At 31.9% G+C, this 23,221-nt stretch overlaps 1 protein-coding gene across 1 annotated transcript in view; it reads right to left on the reverse strand.

Moving 5' to 3' along the window:
* The window catches only part of LOC145265559 (ubiquitin carboxyl-terminal hydrolase 19-like), a 110,297-nt gene that overhangs the window by 24,524 nt on the left and 62,552 nt on the right, over window positions 1–23,221 (reverse strand). The window contains exons 12-17 of the mRNA XM_080121534.1: window positions 20,013–20,105; window positions 15,091–15,156; window positions 10,874–10,984; window positions 6,125–6,235; window positions 3,488–3,571; window positions 1,093–1,187 (exon numbers count right to left, since the gene is read on the reverse strand). Of these exons, the coding sequence (XP_079977660.1) occupies window positions 1,093–1,187; window positions 3,488–3,571; window positions 6,125–6,235; window positions 10,874–10,984; window positions 15,091–15,156; window positions 20,013–20,105 (560 nt within the window). The remainder of the gene's footprint in view (window positions 1–1,092; window positions 1,188–3,487; window positions 3,572–6,124; window positions 6,236–10,873; window positions 10,985–15,090; window positions 15,157–20,012; window positions 20,106–23,221) is intronic.

Here is a 23,221-nt window from a genome sequence, read left to right on the forward strand (position 1 = left end):
GTTTTATATCTTTACGAAGTTACAATCTGCTCATGCATGGAGTATTGTTGCCACATCTGGGCTCGTGCATCTACCCGAGTCTATCACTCTTAGACAGGATTCAAAAAGATTCTCAAATCTAATAGGTTCCATGCGGTCATCCTAGCTACTCTAAATTACATTGCCTATGGAAACATTTATTATATATATTTTATTGGTTTACATCTCTTTTCTCAGACATTAACTGTTTTTTTTTAGGTAAATTTTTACCTTAGTGCTATGTCCACAATCGCTGTGATGTCGCATCCCTGTGCTTATTTTTTGTTTATAGTCTTTGCAGGTGGGTATACGGACAACGAATACAAGGTTAAATTTGGGGCAAATACTTTGATGCCACCCCTTCCTCATCATAAAATGGGGTGTCTATTCTGAAAGCTGTTCTTAACATAAGGAGGTTGGGGGTATCTATTCCGAAAACTATTCTTAACATTAAGACATTGGGGATTGGCCACCAACAACAACTGATGTTTAATTTTTTTTTTACAAGGGGTGGAGGGCATCCTTCCACCAGGCAATGCCGGTTAACAAGTCCTTCTAGTATTCTAATAAATCGCTTCACAATAGAAATACTGAAGAACAAGAAAAGTGAAAATAAGGAAAATCCAGGTTTTTGTAAGTTTTTTTTTAGTTTTTTGTTTTTTTTTACGGCACATAGTGGTGATAATCCTTGGGACGTCTTTAGATGTTATTGAAGACTATATTATATGACGCATTAACCGACGCTCACACTGTAATGAACATTGAAACTTTCAATTATCACTGCTTTTAAGACCAAAACTAGTGCAAAAATTTTTTTTTTATAATAAATAAATGTATATATTCATTAAAATAAATTCGATATTTCGAATGATAACAAATTCTTCATCAGGAAAATCCAGGTTTTATTTAATTTTTTTTTTACATCGCATGTGTGTGTGTGTGTGTGTTTTGTGACATCTTCAGCACTTTACCGAGAAAACTTGACTGTTTTAGTTAAAGCTGTTAGAGCCATGCTTAATTATAGTCATCAACTCATAAAAAAAAAAATATTTTCACTTCAAAATCTTTACTTACGCAAATATTTTTTCTGTCGAGTAATCGTTACTCAATTGGCTTCCACGTCCATAGATTTTATGAATCCGACCTTTCTTTGGTTCAAACACTCGAATCTAATATTTAAAAAGAAATAAAACATGCATTAAACAAAACAGTTAATTTAACGTACAAGCTGCCTTTTCGACTCATTATCATCTTGCAAATTTCGCTACTTAAAATATTTGAAGCATTTATTTAAAATGAAATTTTTTTTATAAACTTTCAATACAAAATCTTTCTCGTTTATTCATATAGACTGGGTTTGGACAGACCTCACAATATTATTGGTATAATTAAATAAAAAGAAAAACATATTTTCTTTTTATTAAGGTCAAATGCAAACAGACTCAACAGTATTGTTAAGAATAAATTCATTCAAAGTAAAATTTAAAAAAAAAACGTTAATGCACTATATATATATATATATATATATATATATATTTATATAATGAATTTCGGCCTTTTGGATTATTTTTGACCATCTTCCAATTACGTGATTTCCTTGGTTTTTACTTGTGCAAATGGAAACTCAATTAACTTTCTTGGAGTTATATTTTTGGATTATACCGTCATTGGATTATTTACCTTTCACCAGACTATCCATTCACGTGTAATCACCTTTTTCTTCACCATATACCCTCTGCTCTACTTTTTGTTATCAAGTAAGATCTTTAACTTACTTGTTGTTTCATCAAATACTTTTGTATGCAAAATCCGATCCCGCATTTTGCTAATTCCTACCCTCTGATGAGAAGGAAAGTATTTCTTCGAAACTCCGCGGATTAAGGACTATCCACTTATCAAGTGTTTCCTTTTCAGATTAAATGTTTAACTCTTTTTCAAAGTGTTTTTTAACATGTTTTATTAACTGTTTGCTCACATATATATATATATAAATAATCAGATTTTTTTCTCCATTCACTATAAATACCTAGTCACAAAAAAACATTTTTATTGCTCCTTGGTCTTTTGGCGAAGATGAGAATATACTATCTGTTCTCCACAACGAGTTTTCATGTAATTATCTCTCTTGAAAATGAAATGTTTAAAATGTATTAAAAGCGCTATTGTTTTTTTTGTTTTTTTCATTTTAACATCTCTTGAATTGTATTAATAATTATAATAAAACTACTATAGATGAAATTATGTTAACATCAATTATAAATGCATACTGTAACATGCTTGTGTCTATTTAACACGCAAAAAATATTTTTAAAAAAAAAAAAAAAAAAGCAAAAACTCAGAGTTACAAATAAAGGTACTTGTACAGTTTAGTCAAGACATTAAAAAATGAAAATATCGAAAAAAGTTTAAATTGTATATATCCGTTATGGAACGAAGTTCTCTCAAAAAAAAAAATTCACTTAATTTCATCAAGTAGTTTTTTTTTTTTTTTACAGCAAAAAACTATTTATGATACCGAGCAAAATGTTCGATTTAGTTAGTATTAAAGATGGGAAGGGGTGTCAGCGCTTTAACTGGAATTATCTCCCTTTGTTATTTCTAAAATTCAAACAAAATTTTTTTATAAATCCAAAATGGCCGCCTTCAACACGCTCTCATAAAAACATGTTTTTCTGCTATAAAAAAAAAAAACTGCTTGATGAGATACGAAAAAGTTGTCAAAAGTTAAAAAAAAAAAAAAAAAAAAAAAAAAAAAAAAAAAACTAGCATGGATGCCCAGCATTGCCCGAATGTTTGTAGGTGTGTGTTGAGCAAAAAAAAAAAAAAAATTACCCTCCTTGTCGAAAACTGCCAAATTGAAGATGAAGGAATTAATGTTTTTGGCCAATTTTTCGATATTTGTTGTCCAAAGGATCAAGCTTCACAATGATACCGATCTCATGAAAATCGGTCACCTCTGTTGAAAGTTTTAGGCAGACATAAACATACATACATTATAACAAACAGGTGAGATTTATATAATAGATAAATGTTGGCAAAAGCAACATAAGTTACTGGAAAAGTTTTTAGAGGTCTTACTCACTTTAAAATGTTTAATCACTTCGAAAATCCACCCCAATATATGTCACGGTAACATATATTGGGTTGGTTTCTAACAGTATTTTGTATCATTTTCTTATTTTTAAGTAATTTTCCAAACTTCACATATTGAAGTGTCAGCTTGTCACCATTTTTCTTGTTCGCACGTAACGTTAGAAGTTATGTTTTTCAAACTGATTGAACATTTTAAAGCGAGTAAAAACACTAAAAACTTTTCCAGATAGGTAGAAGAGTAACTTATCTTGCCTTTGATAATATTTATTTGTTATATTTTTTAATTTTTGACCACTTGTTAGTGTCTGGATTGTAAAACAACCCCCCCCTTTTTTTTTTTACAGAGATACGCATGGCAGCAGAGATAGTAACTTACATCTCGTGGTTTAACAAGTGTTTTCTTCGACAATTTCTCTTTTAGTAATTCCACAGTCGCATCTTTAGGAAGACGTAATTTATACTGAAAAAGAAAATAATGGTTTCAGAATAAAAAAAAAAAAATAAGACAAAATAGAAAATATAAAGGATATTTTTTGACATAAGCGATAAATACAGCAAAATCACATCGACACATCGATTCTTGTTAGATTACCGAAGTAAATAATTCTCATGGACAGCTCTACTCTTGAAGAGAAATCGACTAAAACTTCTTATCATCAAATCTTGTATTTCATACATTAAATCCGTTGCTCTTTCTGCTTCTTGTAAATTCAGTTCTCTCTGCCATTCTAAACAATTTCTCACACCCAAGGCTATTCAGTCTTTACAAATCTAATATCAGATCATCTAGGGAGCACTGATGTCATGTATTTGAGCTTGACGGATCTTTCGTTGGGTTTTTGGTGACATTAATTCGCTTCAGACGATTACCTGGGCAGGAGCCATCAGCTGAGATTGGACATTTAACCAAAAAGAGCAGACAAGCCATATTTTTAAATATAAAAATATATCATTTATTTTTACATTTCAGCTTCTGAAGAAACAGAATTGAAAACTAGAAAGTCAGCAGTGGAAGTGCCTTAAATAAGTTTCCAGACATTTTCGTACAGGCATTTACAATTGTCATAGACTCTTAAAAATTCAGTATGTTATTGCTATACACCTTATGAGATGACTAATTTTTATGATTTCAGGTTCAAATGAACAGGTACAGTAGGAATTGGAATACATTCTACTAAAGCCTGATTATCACAGCTGATAAATTTCAAAAATGCAATCTGGATGTGAGGACTCTTTAGAGGAATGATATGCAAAAGTTTCTGTTTTAAACTTGGAAAAAATGCCACAGAAATATATGAAATGCTTCAGACAGCTTTTGGACCACCTTGTATGAATCAAGCATCAGTTTTTGAGTGGCATAAGAAATTCAAGGAAGGCAAGAATTCTGTGAGGGATGATGAGAGATGGGGAAGGAGTAAGGAAATTAGAACACAAGTTGATTGGAAAAATTAAGAATTTCATGGATAAGAACTGTCGTGTCTATAGCGACAATAAGTGCATAGTTTCACAGTTCGATGTCAGTGTGGGAACTGTACCCACAATTATTTGTGAGGAACTGAAGATGTGGAAGATTTGCACAAAGTTAGTTCCAAGCATGCTCAGAAAAGATCATAAAGATGTTCTCATGACAGTATGGAGATGGTTAAGCTAATCAATTCAGATCCCACAGTTCTTGATGGTCTGATGACCTGCGATGAAAGCTGGATCTACTGCCATGACCCAGAAACCAAGCGGAAGCATGTTCACTCTCCCAGACTCAAGAAGGTCAGATAGAGCAAATCCACCCAGAAACTTCTAATGATGCACTGGGTTCCCACTGGACAGACAATCAATAAGGAATACTATGTTGAGATTTTAAGGGCGTTCAGGAAGAAATTCCGTTGGAAGAGACCAGCACTTTTCAAATCGAGTCAGTGGCATATCCACCAGGACAATGCACCAGTCCACGACTCCATCCTTGTCACAGACTATTTGATCAAGACGGGCATCCTCACCCTCCCTATAGTTCAGACCTTACTGTCTGTGACTTTTTGCTATTCCATAAGCTCAAGGAAAACCTTAGAGGCTGTCGTTATGAGACCATTGAGGAGATGAAAGAGGCTATGACGAGGGTTATTAACACGCTCACCCAAAGGGACTTACATGGGGCCTTCCAGAAGTTGTTGAAACGGCACAACATATGCATTGCAGCCAGAGATTACTCTGAAGGCGACTAGAGTTTCATGTGTGTGCTATCAATAAATGTGCCCATATAAAAAAAAAGTCTGGAAATTTATTGAAGGCATCTCATATATCAACAAGACATTTAATTTACTAGTTGGTATGGACAGGAAAACAAAAAAATATTTGTTGCCACGGGTCAGGGTTACGATGACATCAACATCTGAAAGCAATAATGCCCTGCATGTTTTCAGTCGCTTACAACCCTGCCTGCGGTCTTGTGCTGAGATCACAATAAGGCACAAAAGTTGGGATTTATGAGGCACATGTTCAGACAATTCTTCTCTACGGCTGCGAGACCTGGCCGATGAGAGCTATGAGTTTCAAAAGGTTGGCAGTGTTTCACCGAATTCTGCTAGCGACATTTTGTCTCCAATACACAAACCTGGACATGATGCAGGATCATCCCTTTAACCAAGCGCTTTTAAAGAGGAGACTTTGTTGGTTTGGTCACCCTGTGCACCACAACAGTCATGAGTTTATCTAAAGAGTAATAGCTCCAGCACCACTAAAATTGACGAAGACGCCCGGGAGACCAGCTGAAGACATGGTTATATGCCATCAAAGCCAATGTCAAGCCTAACTAGTCCACACATCTACGGTTTTCGCTGCTAGTCCCGATACTAGCTACCCATCACTATCTTGGATGTTGCGGACCCCCCCCCCTTGGATGGTCTGCATTCATTCAGGATGCTGTGTGGTCTATGGGAGGAGCAGGCTACACTCATCCTGGATGTAAAAAAAAAAAAAAGCAATAACATATGATAGAAAGCAATTTAAATAAGATATTTACCTGTACTGGTTTGCGATATGGTTCTCTCCAAAAGAAAACGACTGGAATGAGTCTCAACTTCTTTGGAAGAGGAATTGAGAGGTAACAAAACGGATCGAATGTGATTGATAACTGAAAAAAAATTTAAAAAAATAAGATGTGTCCATTTTGTAAACATGTACAAATGTTGTAGGTTTAGTTTAATGCACAGTTACAATGGATGCAAACAACATAACTGCAATCTTGAAGATATCTTTAAATCGAGGAAAGAGAGAGCACCCAAGAAATGAGTTGATGTTTTGGAAATAATAATTCATTATTGAATACGCACTTGCATGATGTGATTACGAGTCACTTTACTCTTTCAAAAATTAATATCCTTCCAGACATTGAATTTTTTTTTTTTTTTTTTTTACAAGGAGGTCACCACTTATCAAGGCCCGGAAGCCACTCAGGGATAAGGGTTATTGCATGTACAGTACGTTGTACGTTAGTGTTGAGATTTCATAAAGCGTCTACTTAAGGGGGCGGCCCATCAAGAACTTGTTTACGTTGGACTTGAAGACATCCAAGTTGTAGTCAGGTGGGAAACAGGCAGACGGAACAGAGTTCCACTGGCGTGCTGTTCTAAGAAAAAAGCTGTGTTCATGGAATCTACGTTTTGATTTAGGCACAGATAGAGAGTGGGGAAAATTTTTGGCAGTGGCTTCAGCTAGACGGGTGTTTTTCGTAAAACATTGGCGAGGGGGGGACCAGAGATTGGAGCTCAGACGAGCACTTGCCATGGAAATTACGGTAAAACAAAGACAGGCTCTCAACGTCTCTTCTGTGGGAGAGAGGTTGCAGGGAAGAGAAAAGGGCATCCCCCCACTAAGCCACGAAGTCTATTTTGTACTCTGTCAAGGCAGGATAGGCTATTTTTAGCAGCTCCTGCCCAGCTCAGAATACCTGAGCAGAAATTTTTTTTATGTCCATAGATAAAGTGTACTATGAATTTCAAGTAAGTGGTTGAGCGGTCTACCACAAATGTCACCAATATCAATATACTAGCATGATGAATTAAACAGGTAAGTTGGGTTTCTGTTTTTGGGATGTAGTACTGTAATGTAGCCAGCATAATATTGTCAGTGTATATATATTGAATCTCTGGTAACTTTGCGATATGTAATTCATCTAGTGTATATTGATAACGATGCATAACATTTATGATTGCCTTGACCGCATTGTGATCTATGATTGTCTAGAGTTCTCTATTGTGTGTTGATGTGTGTATACATACAGTTTATCGACAAGGTTTAAACAAGAAACAAACATCGTTGTCGGTGGCCCCACCAATATAAGGCACATTACCTCCAATCTTTCTTTCATGTGTCCTGAAACCAAAAGTGCTTTTTAACGAGAAATGAAAAACGCCAAGGCCGGAATTATAGATATTTCATTTATTTCTGCTGGGTTCCTTTTCAGAGTTGGTACGTTTTGTATACGATACAAGTTACTAAGTCACCCCCTTCCGATTTCCACGTGCGTCACTATCCAAAAACCCTGTTCATCCACAAATGCATTGTATATTGAACTGATCTCCCTTGTAACCAAACTGTCGTTTCTCAATATATATATACTAGCAAAAGGACCCGTCATTGACTGGGTTCAAAAACAGCCTACACTCATAAATTACCAGGGATTCAATATATATACACTGACAATATTATGCTGGCTACATTACAGTACTACATCCCAAAAACAGAAATCTATCTTTTCCATTATGTCATCACTGTACGTAGCCTAAACACCTTTGCCGGGTTTTTGTCACATATCTTTGTTTATATTATTGTTAGCTTAAATTCCATCTATCAAGTTAATGTTCCTGTAAACTATTAAATGTAAATAAATATTTATTCTGAATATTTTTTATTATTCTAAAACATTTTAGCCGACAAAACTTTTTGGCTTGAATAATCATAATTGTCAACCAGCACACTTTTTTTTTTTTTTTTTGAAGGACACTCTTTGGTCCCTTTCCTTTGGAAAAGAGATAATATTCACAAAATATTAAGACTCTCACTATCCCAGTTATATCTAACAGAAAGTTTGTATTTACTGATTTGTATTGTGATTATCCTGAAAAAGAAATGGATATACAAAGATAAAAATAACAAAGACCTTTTGTTTGTTCATACATCATGCCAATACAACTACTGATTCCTTGATTTGCTATAGCCTTCTTATACTCCTCCAAATATGTATATATATATATATATATATATATATATATATATATACTAGCAAAAGGACCCATCGTTGACTGGGTTCAAAAACAGCCTACAGAAAATGGACTGATTTATGAAAGTATGATAGGTTATGAAAAGGAAGGGTTGTAAAAAGATAGCTTCGAATTCGGGGGTATCAAAACCAAAGCAAAATATGATGAAAGTAAAAATAAAATAGATAAACCCCATAATTTATTATGCCATACCTGTTCACACTGAAACACTTATCACAATATTCTGTGGATCTATATTAAAAAACCTTGTTAAACTTTGTGACATATTTCCATTCTATGGAGGTCAGGTGCGAACGACCACCCCATAATTTTATTATACCATATTTCTTCAAACTGAAACATAATTATCAAAGTATACTTACGCAGATAGATATGAAAAGTCTTTATTAAAGTTTGTGCCTATTTCCATTCTATGGTGGCTAGGTGCGAACGCAGACCCCAGAATTTTATTATACTATCCCTATTTAAGTTAAAACATACTTATCAAAGTATTATTATGTACATCTATATCAAAAACACTTGTAAACGTTTTTTTTTTGTTTGTTTTTTTTTCATTTTTTAAATTTTTTTTATTTCCATACTTTATGGACCAGGCGCGAACGCAGACCCCACAATTTTAATGAACCACCGTTCTGCCAGATTAAACATACCCATTCCTGTGTCTCGATACATCTTCTATCATTATATGTGATCAGTTTTCTATAATAGTCAACCATATAGGAGCCTATTCGTGATCAGACACACACACAGACGTTAAGCTTTATATTATATATAGAGTTTATAGCTAAAAAAAAAAAATAAATAAATAAAAATTTAAAAAAATGCCAACAACAAAACTTATTTATATAATATATATAGTTTTAAATATATAATTATCCACCGACACATGCTTTGTTGTCTACAACTCATCAGAGTGGATGAATTTAGCGAGATTAGAAATCGGGACCTCATCTCGCTAGATTCAGCCATTCTGAGGAGTCGTAGATGACGAAAGGTGTCAGTGGATAATTATATTTTAAAAACAACGTATGCCGCTCCCCATCTTGGGGGCACCAAATTGGTAAAAGGTAAAGTTATTCCCAACTTGCATTTAGGTAAAAATGCCCTTTCGTATAAATAATTGAATTCATACAAAACGTATCGCAAAAACAAAAATAAATAAATATATATATATATATATATGAGATTTGTTGGTAACCGTATTATTATCATTTAAAAAAAAAGAAATCAGCAACAAATCTACATAAAATATATAAACGATAAAAATTAATAAAATTATCTGTGGCTTCATAGCATAATGGATTAGACTGTAATATATAAGGTCTGAGGTTCAATTCCTAGCAACAGTCAAGCTACGCTGAAGAGGGGTAGGGCATCAAAATATGCATGTCCATAGATTACGGTTTTAAAAACAAAATAAATAAAATTTATAAATAAATAAAATTTATATATAAATAAATAAATAAATAAAATTTATATATAAATAAATAAATAAAATTTATATATAAATAAATAAAATCTATATATAAATAAATAAAATCTATATATAAATAAATAAATAAAATCTATATATAAATAAATAAATAAATAAAATTTATATATAAATAAATAAATAAATAAAATTTATATATAAATAAATAAATAAATAAAATTTATATATAAATAAATAAATAAATAAAATTTATATATAAATAAATAAAATTTATATATAAATAAATAAAATTTATATATAAATAAATAAATCAATAAAATCTATATATAAATAAATCAATAAAATTTATATATATATAAATAAATCAATAAAATTTATATATAAATAAATCAATAAAATTTATATATACATAAATAAAATCTATATATAAATAAATAAATAAAATCTATATATAAATAAATAAATAAAATCTATAAATAAATAAATATATAAATAAAATTTATCTATAAATAAATAAATATATAAATAAATAAATAAAATTTATATATAAATAAATAAAATTTATATATAAATAAATAAAATTTATATATAAATAAATAAATATATAAATAAATAAATTTTATATATAAATAAATAAATATATAAATAAATAAATTTTATATATAAATAAATTTATATATAAATAAATAAATATATAAATAAATAAAATTGTTATATAAATATATAAATAAATCAATAAAATTTATATATAAATAAATAAATATATAAATAAATAAATATATAAATAAATAAATAAAATTTATATATAAATATATATATATTCCAGCAAGACAAACACACGGAATCAATTGAGTTTCTGTGGGTCTCAAAGACGGACCTCAAGTTGATGAACTTTTTGTGTTTAGTTGGAAGAGAGGTTTGATTTCATCTTAAACACAGCTTAATCATTTTCCAATATCAATTACTTTCTCAAATGTAATTCAATCATCACAGATAAAAGATTAGAGAACACTGCAACTGAAAAAATACCTTGGATGAGAGGGGGGGGGACACTTACCTTTTCACAGATAGGGCAAACCAGCTTTGATTTATATTGCCCTTGAAAAAGGTCCACTATGAAAGAATCGTTTCGTTTTTTATAAACTTCCCAGGCTTCATTTGCGACAACCTGTAAAATAAAAGTAAAAACATGCTTCCATAAAGAATTCATAAATGAAACATTTTCATAAAAGTTTAAACAAATAACAGTTCATACTTGTGTTTCTGTCAGTGATTGATTAAAAAAAAAAAAAAAACTTTGACCTTTTGGCAGCCAAATTTTTGGCCAAAAATTGATTAAAAAGCTTGCTGCATATCTGAATACCCTTCATGTAAAATTTCAAATGTTTACACCCAAAATTGGCTGAATAGTTTGCTAGAGACCACAAAGGTCAAATCTTTTGAACTTTGACCCCTTGGCAGCCAAATTTTGGGCCAAAAACTGATTAAAAAACTTGCTCTATGTCTGAATACACTATGTAAAATTTCTAATGTTTAGAGCAAAAATTGGCTGAGAATTTGGTAGGGACTGCAGAGGTCAAATTTTTTTTAATTTTAACTTTTACCCCAATTTTGACCCCATAACATTTGTTTTGGACTCAAATCAAATTAAAAAGTTTGATCCATGTCCAAGTAACCTAAGCGAGCAAGAGAGAGAGAAGTGGAAATTATTGACAATGGCTGTACCAAGATTTTTTTTTTTTTCGTTTGAAATTTTGTATACATTCCAGAGTTCACTAAGTGTGCCACAACAAAAGTAGGCTCCCTTTGTCAGGCTAGAAAACTATCATCTGCCAATATCCTATCTAGTATATCTAAATGTGTGTGTGAAGAAATTTCTCAACCTATATATTCAACAAATTTTTGATCTACAGACTTGAAATTTAGTATATGGGGTATTCAGACATGTGGAAAACTTTTTAATCTATTTTCATCTGGAAAAAAGGGCTGCTAAAGGGTCAAAATTGAAAAAAATGTACTTGGGGGGGGGCTCATCGGATTTTTATCTGTTTGTCAACTGTTTCACGAATGTGCATATGTGAATCGTTCACATGACAAATTACTTGTGTTAAGAATAAGTAGGTTTGAAAAATATAAAGATTGTGTCAAGCTGGTCTAATAGTTATCATACTTGGCTCACTGTCTTTAAGTTTTGATTTTGATCTCAGCTTTAGTATTTTTTTTTTTTTTGTTTTACTTACAAAAAGTGAACCGCATGCACATATCTCAGTTTCTTTCCATTTTGTTTACTTCATTTTGTTTTTAAAAGGATTTAACGTTACATTTAATGCCTATGGCATTTCTGTTTATAAAGAAATAAGAATTCTGCATTAATTAAAATATTATATTTATGTGCATTTTAGGACCAGGCAACGCCGGGCAGCTTGTTAGTATGTCTATAAAGCCCCTATTCACCAATGCCGGAATAAATAGTGCTGCCTCATGTAGGCTGGTGTACTAATCGTTACCTTTCTTTTCCCCTTTTTAATATAATGCAATAAATGAAATAAAAATATTTCTAACCTAATAGATCCTCAACTGACTGCCAAGCTCCACCCCGGCACATCACAAAAGTGTTGCATCCCTGTGCATGTTTTATAAGTACTTGGACTGTGCTCCAGTGAACTTACCGCATTTATACAGATCCCCCCACCCCATATAAATATCTAACCCACCTGATCAACAGCAAAATCCCACCCTTTCACTGTAAAGATCCCTAGATGATATTTTCTACTCTTAGCTTTTTTTCGAACCACTTGCCTTTGGAATCCCCCCCACCTCACCTCCTCCCAAAAGAAATTGTTTTTATTTTCTTTTGGTGATAGTTTATGAACACCCTAAAAAAAAAAAAAAAAAAAAAAAAAAAAAAAAAAATTTTTTTTAATTAAAAAATTTTTTGTTTAGATTTAAAAAAATTTTTTAATATTAATAAAAAAATTTTTTAAATAAAATTAAAATAAAAAATTTAAAAAAGTTAAAAAATTAAAATAAAAAAATTAAAATAGAAAAATTTAAAAAATTTAAAAAAATTAAAATTTAAAAAAATTAAAAAAATTTTAAATTAAAAAAAATTTTTAAATTAAAAAAAATTTTTAAATAAAAATTTAAAATTTAAAAAAGTAAAAAAATTTTAAAAAGTAAAAAAAATTTTTAAATAAAAAATAAAATAAAATAAAAAAAATTTTTTTAATCTTTTTTTTGTAAATGAGGGATCATTTTATTTGTATTTGAATTCTTTAGACTACTGTGCTCATCTTGCGTGTCATTTACACTACATTTCGATCGATGCAACTTCTAACCTTTTTCAGGTGTATCTTGTTGAGCTCGGGAATGTTTCTGTTGAACCCGAGAATTTGAATGGAATTTCAAATGGAACCCTTTATTTATTACATGGGGTTAGTATGCGAATACTTGCCAAGGACTCGCGGCACAGTGGTTAGTGTACTTGTTGTAAAAGTAGTATTCTCCTAAAAGTTGAAGGTTCAATTCTTAATGTGGGCAATCAAAAAAATACAATTGCGAATAACGTAAGAATTCTATTCAGTCATGGCTGATGGAACAGGAGCACGCTACCCCTGTGAGGTAAATAAAGGGTTCTGTTTGAAATTTTGTCGAAATTCCGAGTTCGACTAAACTATACATGAAGGTTGATTGATTATTGATTGAAACGTAAAAAATCACACTCAAGATGAGAACAGTAGTCAAAAGAATCTAAATACAAATAACCAATCCTCATCTCAAAAAAAATTTTAAAATGGGATTAGTTTAGTATATAAATGTTCCCATTATTTTTTACCATTCCAACTTCTTAAGGAGATGAACAAAATTGTTCTATGCCTAACCCTATGTCCAGGTGACAAGATCATAACACTATACAGAATCACTAAAAAAAGGTTTAAAATTAATTTAAAAACAATTTTATTGTTGTTTTCAAATCAGTTAGGATAATTATCTCCTTTGATATCAAATTTTGTTATCCTAAAGTTAAAATTAAAAAAAAAAAAAAAAAAAAAAAAAAAAGGTAATATTGTTAATACTTATTGCTGTGGTTTCCTATATCTTAATCCAATCAAACTCCAGTGTTTATCAAATAATGCTCAATAACAATTAGAGTTGTATTATTGTATAATTTTTTTTTTATTTACACAGACATATGTATATGGCCTGATGATACTGGATTTCAAAAGAAATCAAATCTGAAACCCGTATGCACATGTGTAGCCAATAATGATTGTATCAATAAAGTAAATTACACTACTACAGGGTGGAACGATAGAAGTGTTGCCCTAAAGAAAACAACACTACAGCTTTATTTTAAAACTTATTGAAAAACTCAATTTAGGTAACTTAGTTATATAGTAGAGCTGACATCTATTTAATGTAGCCGCCTTCAGCCTCAATCAGCACCTTGATAGGAGTCCGAGACTGGAAGCATGCCTTTTCCACAAGCGCCAGCAGAAGCTCGGTGAATACTTGGCAGATGGTGGCGATCAGGTTGGCTTTGAGGTTGTGGGAGGTCATGTTGGTGATGTTCTTGACGTATGACCAAACGAAGTTGTTCAGTGGGTTCAGGTCAGGGAAGGATGGGGACAGTGAGAGAAGGGTACAAAGTCGTAGCACTCCTTCTGAAGCCAAGCCTGGGTCTCTTTGGACTTGAAGGTCAGCGCAGAGTCCTGCTGCCACCCCCAGGGTCTGCTAGCGGCCACTTGATTGCACCAAGGGATCACCACACTCAGCACTCACACATATTCAGCACATCCAAGTACACTTTGGTGTTGACTTTCAAGCTGACTTTGAAGATGTGAGTTGGCATGATGAGAAAAAAAAACAAAATAAAAAACACTAAAGACCATAACCATAGCAAGAAACTGTTTTCATCACCCTAGGCACGTCCCTGTTATTTGTGACAATCCAGCGATGCATTTTGAGAGTGCTGGCAATGGTCCTGATGTCATAACTTGCATCAGTAGAAAACATGAGTTATACAGCGACGCATCTCCAATCTCGCTCGCTGAACATGCTATCACTTTCAGACATGATAAAAGGCTCCGATCGCTCTTGGGATTTGTACAAAACTGGACAACTAGTAAATAGTCTGCAACAAAAAAGAAAATCAGTTTTCATCAAACGGAAATGGAATCATGTCTTCTCTAGGATGACAATTTATCGTTCCACCCTCTACATATATGAAAAAAGCAATTATTTAAATCAAGACAAGTTTTCAAATCGACTTACCTCATCAATCCTTCCGTCAGAATCTACCGTTCGAGTGTAAGGTTTGTTTCGCACACGATTTAAATCCTGGAAAAAAAAAATAAAATAAAATAATTCTAAAAATTAATTCAAAATAGTAAACAATAAATAAATGCAAACGTCTGCTTTCTTCATTTATCAAATCTAAATCACATTCAAAACGGTTCATAGTTTAAAGTCAGCAGCATTCACCCTAGGATTAAACCGCCTTCCCCAAAGGAGGAAGTTTCTTGAGAATATCAAGTTCACAAGTTGTCCCCAGTCTCACGTAGGGAAGATGACAATTTTAGGCTTTTGCAGTCCTTGCAGATATCTTTCTATATCCAGTACCTGACATTCCTAAATGGTCACCCATCTGGTACTAACCAGGCTCGACGTTGCTTAACTTCAGTGATATAACAAGGACCGGTACATCAACGGGATTATATCATATAGGCTCATAGTTACTAAAATTAATAATTTTAGTTTTATACTGTATGTAGAGTAAACAAGGACCCAAACTAATAATTAGCACCAAAGGCATATTGCTACTAAGATACAAGGGGCTTCTAATTAGAAGTCAGATTGGGGGGGAGGGAGTTGTGCAGCAAGAAGTTTTGCACAATCAGGGGAATAGAATAGAAAAGGGAAGTTTAAAGGTACTTATGCATTGTATAACCCGTGATTCCCACAAAGTTGGCTCGGGCTTGTTTGGCAGCTGGCAGAAATAACCGGAAAAGGGGCAAGCGTTTCTCTTGAATTTTTCATCTAATTCATCTAATACAAATTACAATGGTTAAAAATATTAAAAAAAAAAAAAACATGGAAATACAATAAATAAAATGTAACATGAAGTTACCATAAGTTTAATGAAGAAATTTTATTTTCTTGTAAATAAATTAAAAATGAAGTTTTACAATTTTAATTTTCTTTCAAGAAAATTTGTAAGAAAAAAAAAACAAACAAAGAAAACGCTTTTTTGAAATTTTTTTTTTTTTTCAAGAAAATTTATATAAAAAGCAAAAAGGCTTTTTTTGAAATGCTTTTCTTTTCAAGAAAATTTGGATAAAAAAAAACACTATTTTGAAATGCATTTTTTCCAAATTTTATATATATATAAAAAAAATTTTGATGTGCGTTTTTTTTAAGAGTTACCTGCCTAGATTCCTATTGGCTAAAACCTGACAGCATGTTTGTTATCAATTTTATTAGCTCTTAACATTGTGATCTGCTTTTTCCAGTTATTGATATCAACTGCAGGGACCTCTATAGTGAGGGAGTAAGATTTAGCTGCTAGGTGGGTTGGTCAAAAGTATTTTCTTTTTTTTGGCATTGGAGGGAGGGGTAAAGTACAGAAAGTTTGTCTGATCAGATTCCATAGAAGTACTTGTAAGTGCACTTAATTTGCAAACTATTTTATTTTTTCATCAGTTTATAATAAAGCAATGTTTGGTGTTATTCATAATTTTATTGTCCTATATTTATGGAATAGTTTTGTCAATATTAACAGTAATAATTAGAGTTATTTAATAATACAGGAAAAATTATGAAAACCTTTCTTAAATTATGTTCATTCATTTTCAAGGGCAGTAATTCAAATGAAGACATTGCTGACTTTTTAGAGCTGTGCAGGTCAAAATAATGACTTTGACGTGTTTTATACCGTTTTGATAATTAGCTTTGCTTTTTAGTGAAACTGGTTCTCCAAAACAGCATTTTTTTTAATAATTTTCTGAACAAAAAAGAAAAACCAAACTATTTTCACACATTTTCATTTTTTTTTTTTTTTTTTTTTTTAAATTTTTCCCCAAATATTTTTATGTTTTCAATAAGAGCACCATGGGCCAAATTAAAGATTTTGATGTGCTTGATCTGGCCAGGGGGCCATAGTTTGGAGATCCCGGATCTAGAGAAAAGGATGTGCTGAAGCAATTTCATTGCAATTCATGTAGTTTTACCGTTTTTATGATAGACTTGTGATCGTGCATGGTCTTAATGTAAGAGCACTTCCAGTTTTGTAGTGATTCCTTCTTTCATACCCATCCAATATCGTTACATAATAATCACTATTGATGGTTTTTTCCTTTCTTAATGTAAGCAATGAACAAAATCTTACAGAAGACAAAACTTATGTGCTGACGTTTGCAGGGTTAATAAGGAACCTTATATGTTGCATATATTGAGCTACCAAATTCCTCATGATTGGCATTTGCTGACTAGACATTACAACGTAATGATTCGTCTCCACTTGGAATACTGATCCAGTGTTCGCCAGAGTTGGCAAGGTGTTCTGATTCTCTTGAGCATCTACAGCCTTATGCCATCAGATATATACTACATATTACCTGACACGACCCTGTTCTCTCTGGAATATATGATCCGCTTGGATTAGATCTATTCTCTACTCACAGGAATGTGACAGTTCATCTCATACCCTCATCACAAGTCAACAACATTTTATTGAAATAAAATATAAGAAAAAGGGCATTATTGAAAATTATACAATGAAAAATTAAAATTATACAATGAAAAATTAAAATTATACAATGAAAAATTAAAATTATACAGATAAAAATTACACAATTAGTCTTTATTTGCACTTTTCTAATTGTGCAATTCTAAATGGGCACCAGAAAAAAATACACCCTTCAGTATTTGCATTAGAGAGTAAACGTGTATTTATGTATTGTTTTTATTAGCAAAAAATTTAGAAAACCTGTTTTAAGCAAAATTCATCCACCTTCAACGAAATAAGATTCATCAACTTTTTTTTTTTTTTTTTTTTTTTTAATTTATTTATTTGCCAATCATTTTTATAACCAACGGCTGTGTTAAACAACCAATGAAAACGTCGCAAAATTATTATAAAAATTGTCAAATTTTGGATTCAATCATTTCGCCATTTGCTACGTCACGGACCGCATTTAATTCTTCGCCGCCATCTGGGTTACTGATCTGAACTACGCTGCCATCTTTGTTCAACACAATGTCTCAAAACTTAACAGGTTATGCGCCCAGCCACTGTCTTTTCTTTGACGGATCGGAATCTAAATTCGAATTGTGGCAGGTAAAATTTCTGGGATATCTAAGGATTCGAAAACTACACAAAATCATACAATCTATAACAGAGAATCCAAACGACCCCGAATTTCTCGAAAAAAAACGCGACTGTTTTTGCAGAACTGATTCAATGTTTAGACGATAGAAGTCTGTCTCTGATTATAAGAGACGCATTGGATGATGGGACGAAAGTATTGAACATATTACGAGAACATTATTTATCAAAAGGGAATCCGAAAATAATATCCCTATATACAGAATTAACCTCTTTGAAACGTAACGAGGATGAAACGATTACCGACTACGTCATAAAGGGCAGAAACAACCGCCAATGCCTTAAAACTCTCAGGTGAAATAATAAGCGATAGCTTGTTGATATCAATGACCCTCAAGGGACTTCCAGCCGATTTTAAACCATTTACAACTGTTATAACTCAGAAAGACAAACCCATAAATTTCAGTGAATTTAAAGTGGCATTGCGCAGTTACGAAGAGACTAATCGTATGCTCGTGGACAATAATAACTCCAGCAATATTATGAAGTTCAAAAATGCTTCTCGAAAGCAGACACCATCAAATTACGTACCTCACCGCAACGTATTCTCCAAAAGTAATTTTCCCAAGAAAAAAAAAAAAAACATTATCTGCTATAATTGTGGACAACCCAACCACAAAGTTTCCAATGCCAATATAAAAGCTCTAAAATGGACTTCGTAAAAAACGTTGAGAACTTTGAGGAAGAACATACATTTCTATTCACATGTAACTTTGACAATACCACAAACGGTAAAAATCTCCTTGTAGACTGTGGTGCTACAGCGCATGTTATCACCAAGGAATCTGATTTTATTAATTTTGATTCAAACTTTAATCCTCAAAGTCATTTTGTCGAACTTGCCGACAGTAGTCAAATAAATGATATAGTCTGGGAAAGAGGCGATGCTAAAATGTACCTAAAAAATAATAAAGGCGAAATCTGTAACTATTCTAAAAAAATGCTCTGTTCATACCTACATTTAAGCAAGACATATTTTCTGTGCAGGCTGCAATTAAACAAGGCGCAAATATACAATTTGGCCAAAATACATCAAAATTGACATACCCCAATGGAACTGTATTTGACATTAAAGAAAATGGCCGACTATATTATATAAAAAGTATGGTTCCCTCAAAAACTGCCTGTCACGACTTGGAAACCTGGCATAAAATTCTAGGACACTGCAATACAGCTGATATTAAAAAATTACCACATGTAGTCGAAGGCATGAAAATAATACCTTCAGACGATCTCCCAAATTGTGATGTGTGTGCACAGGGGAAAATGACAGAAGATATAAGCCGAACGCCAGACAAAAAAGCTACGAAAATTCTCTCACTTGTGCATTGTGACTTAACAGCTTCACAATAGAAATACTGAAGAATTAAAGTGAAGGAACTGATTTGCCTTGTCACCGCTTCCAGTAGCGCTACAAAAATCAAACTTTATGGCTAACTGAGGAGCAATTGTCTCGTGTTGCTATTTTCAAAATGATCAAGAAACGAGGGAGAGATATTTCCTGTAATGCCTACAGATTCCTATTAATCGATTAAAAAGATTATGAATATATACAGATTTTTGTCTAACATAGGAGTAACTTTGAAGAAGCTCTTGTTTTTTAATTTTTTTTATTTATCTCCTGATGAGGTGAGAGACCGTCAGTAAATTTTGAAAAGCCGATAGAATGTAGCACTACACAGGAAGTTAGAAAGTCCATTAGCTGACTATAACCAAAAAGTTTCAACATGTGATGTTGTTTGACCAACAATAGCCTCGCATCACCTCCACCTACGTATCCAACGAATGAATAAGTAAACTTTGTACTCACTTCGTGCAAAATATCGAGTAGGAAAGCCATGAACTCCTGCGCATCGTGTTGTGCAAATCCAGTAAATTGACTTGCTTTCATTGCAACAAGATTCTGAAACAAAACAAAACATTCTATTAAAAACAATTTTTAATAACTTTGAAACAAAAATATATACACTAGCAGATATATCCAGCATTGTACGGTATTAAACATAACATTAAATTCCTTAAAAAAAAAAAAAAAAAAAAAAAAAAAAAAAACAGAAAGAAACTGAAACATGTGCATGCGAATATTATTCTTTTTCTAAACAGTTCACTTTTTGTAGATAAAAAAAAAATAAAAATAAAAAAAAAATACTCAAGCTGAGATCGAAATGAAAACTTAAAGACAGGGAGTCAAGTAAGATGACCATTAGGCCAGCTTGATATGATCTTTACAAAATGTTTTCAAACCTACTTATTAACATAAGGAAGCTCTTATGAAAATGATTTGCACATCTGCAGTTGTGAAACAGTTGACAATCAGATAAAAATCCTATGACTTACAAGTACAATCTTTACCATTTTGACCCCTCTGCATCCCTTTTTTCTAGATGAAAACTGATTAAAAAGTTTTCCACATGTCTGAATACCCGATATACCAAATTTCAAGTCTGGAGATCAAAAATTTGTTGAGTATATATGGTGGGGAGTTGTCCTAGACACACATTCTCATATATATATTTTTCCGCGGAAATAGTCTTTATTTACTGATATTTCCTTTTTATATATACAAATCCTTATTTAAGAAGTTCAATGTAATTGTATAGCGTATAATGAATGACAAAAGTCTATATTCCAAATTTCATGATGTTGACCATCTTACAATTTATTCCTTTAATTTATTCCTTTTATTTCTAAGTTCAAAATGGTGTAATGTAAGCAAACAATAAGGTAATTGCAGCTATTTTTTCGATTTTCGGATTTTATAATCATACCCAAACACTTTTTAATTCATTTTGGTGGATTGGTAGTTGCTATTTCTTCTGAGGAGTTAAGGGCAAAATAGATTCATTGATTGATATAAAAAGTGAATGATTTTGTGCTACAAAACAGATACTGTCAAGAATTTTAATTATCGAGTGAATGAAAGCAATAAATTGTAAGATGGCCAACATAATGAAATTTGGAATATATACTTTTGTCATCTATATTCATATTCATATATTCATGTTGAGATGATTAATCAGAAATTGAGAAAATCTCAACTTCTTAAGGCATCGGAATCAGAAAAATATGTGCCTTTTTTCGGATATCAAAAACAATTCTCTTATTGGTGTGTTTGAGACTTCATTTTCCGTTGCTCATACTAAAAGTAAAATGGTAAATATGCATTGGTTTTTTTTTAAAATCATAGATCACCTTGATAAGTGTATTCTTAGGTTTGCAAAAATATATACTTTTTATCACATGGGTTTTTATGGTGATGAAGAAAAACAAGCTAAATATTTAATGATTTTAAAACAATCAGAAAGATTGTACTGGAATATGGTATCTAGAACAGAATTAGCAATAATATTGGGAAAAATTTTGGAATCATCCCATCACTAATTATATATATGTACATGATCTGATTAATTTTGTGTTGTAAACTCCTGTATATCGCCTGAAGAGATCTCCAGTTACTTGTAACTGGCTAACCAAAACATGTTCAGGAATGTCTAGCGACATATACATATTAATGCTTATATAAAAACAAATAAAAGGTATATCTTGCCCTACTTCGGTATTGAGCACTCTTGCATTAACTTCGTTAAAACTTCATTGGTCGTTTCAACTCTGGAAAATATTAACCTTCAATTATATATATATATATATATAAGAGAGAGCATATTTATTTATTAAATTTTATAAAAGGTTAAAATAACCAACTGTATCAATGTTTCTCTGACCTGTAAATTTTTTTAAATTATATATATATAATTTAATGGTTAGGAGCTTTGACTGCCGTACAAACGGTCGGGTTTCAATCCTGGCTTGAGGTAGCTGCCTGCCTAGCCGCACTGATGAGCTGTGAAACAGCGAAACAGTACTGTATGTGGATGACTATAATGCTCCTCACCTTGAGTTGAGCATATTGAGAAGTGAAACACGAATTACCATTAGCATATAAGCGACGCTCTTCGTGTAAACAAATCGAGCGGAGGTATTTCGGACGATGTCAAAACATCGTTAAACTCACTACTCGTTCAAGCAGCCGCCAATAGCGTAATGGTTAGGAGCCTTGACTGCCGTACAAACGGTCATGTTTCAATCCTGGCTTGAGGTAGTTGCCTGCCTAGCCGCACTGATGAGCTGTGAAACAGCGAAACAGTACTGTATGTGGATGACTATATATATATATATATATATATATATATATATGGGGGATTAAAAGAAGAGAATAAGATCAATTCCTTAAGAGGAGACTTGTCAGGGTAATTCAAATCTCAAATCGTATTGGAGCTTATATAGAAATCAATAAAGAAAATTACGATAGATATATATATATATATATATATATATATATATATATATATATATATATATATAGAGAGAGAGAGAGAGAGAGAGAGACACAGAGAGAGAGATGTATTCAATAAGAATATACATCAATTGGGGTGTAGGGTAAAATCTATCTATATATATACATATATATATATATATATATATATATATAGATATATATATATATATAGATATTACTACATAGCTTTATATTGTTATTTTCTTTTGATTTCTCTGTGTGTGTGTATGTATATATATATATATATATATATATATATATATATATATATAGAGAGAGAGAGAGAGATTTTAATCATGTCAAATCGCACTTTATTTCCTTTTGACGGATTGATAGTTGCTATTTCTTCTGATGAGTTAAGGGCAAAATATATTCACTGATGAATATAATAATTAAGTCATTGATTTTGCGCTATGAAACAAATACTGTCAAGAATTGTATAAGTCAACTGAATTAAAGGAATAAATTATAAGATGGTCAACATCATGTATTTTGGAATACAGTTTTTTTATTTATCCACTATATATATACCCACAGGGGTCCATCCTGGGCCCAACTCTCTTCCTGATCTACATCAATGATCTCCCAAAGCACATACTTAAATCATTCGTTGACATCTATGCTGATGACACGACCATCTATGGCAACACATCAAAGGCTGTAAATGACAAAGTTCTCTCTAA

The sequence above is a fragment of the Euprymna scolopes genome, chromosome 40 (genome assembly GCF_053919585.1).
Source record: "Euprymna scolopes isolate OS-2025 chromosome 40, ASM5391958v1, whole genome shotgun sequence".
Classification (NCBI taxonomy): Eukaryota; Metazoa; Mollusca; class Cephalopoda; order Sepiida; family Sepiolidae; genus Euprymna; species Euprymna scolopes.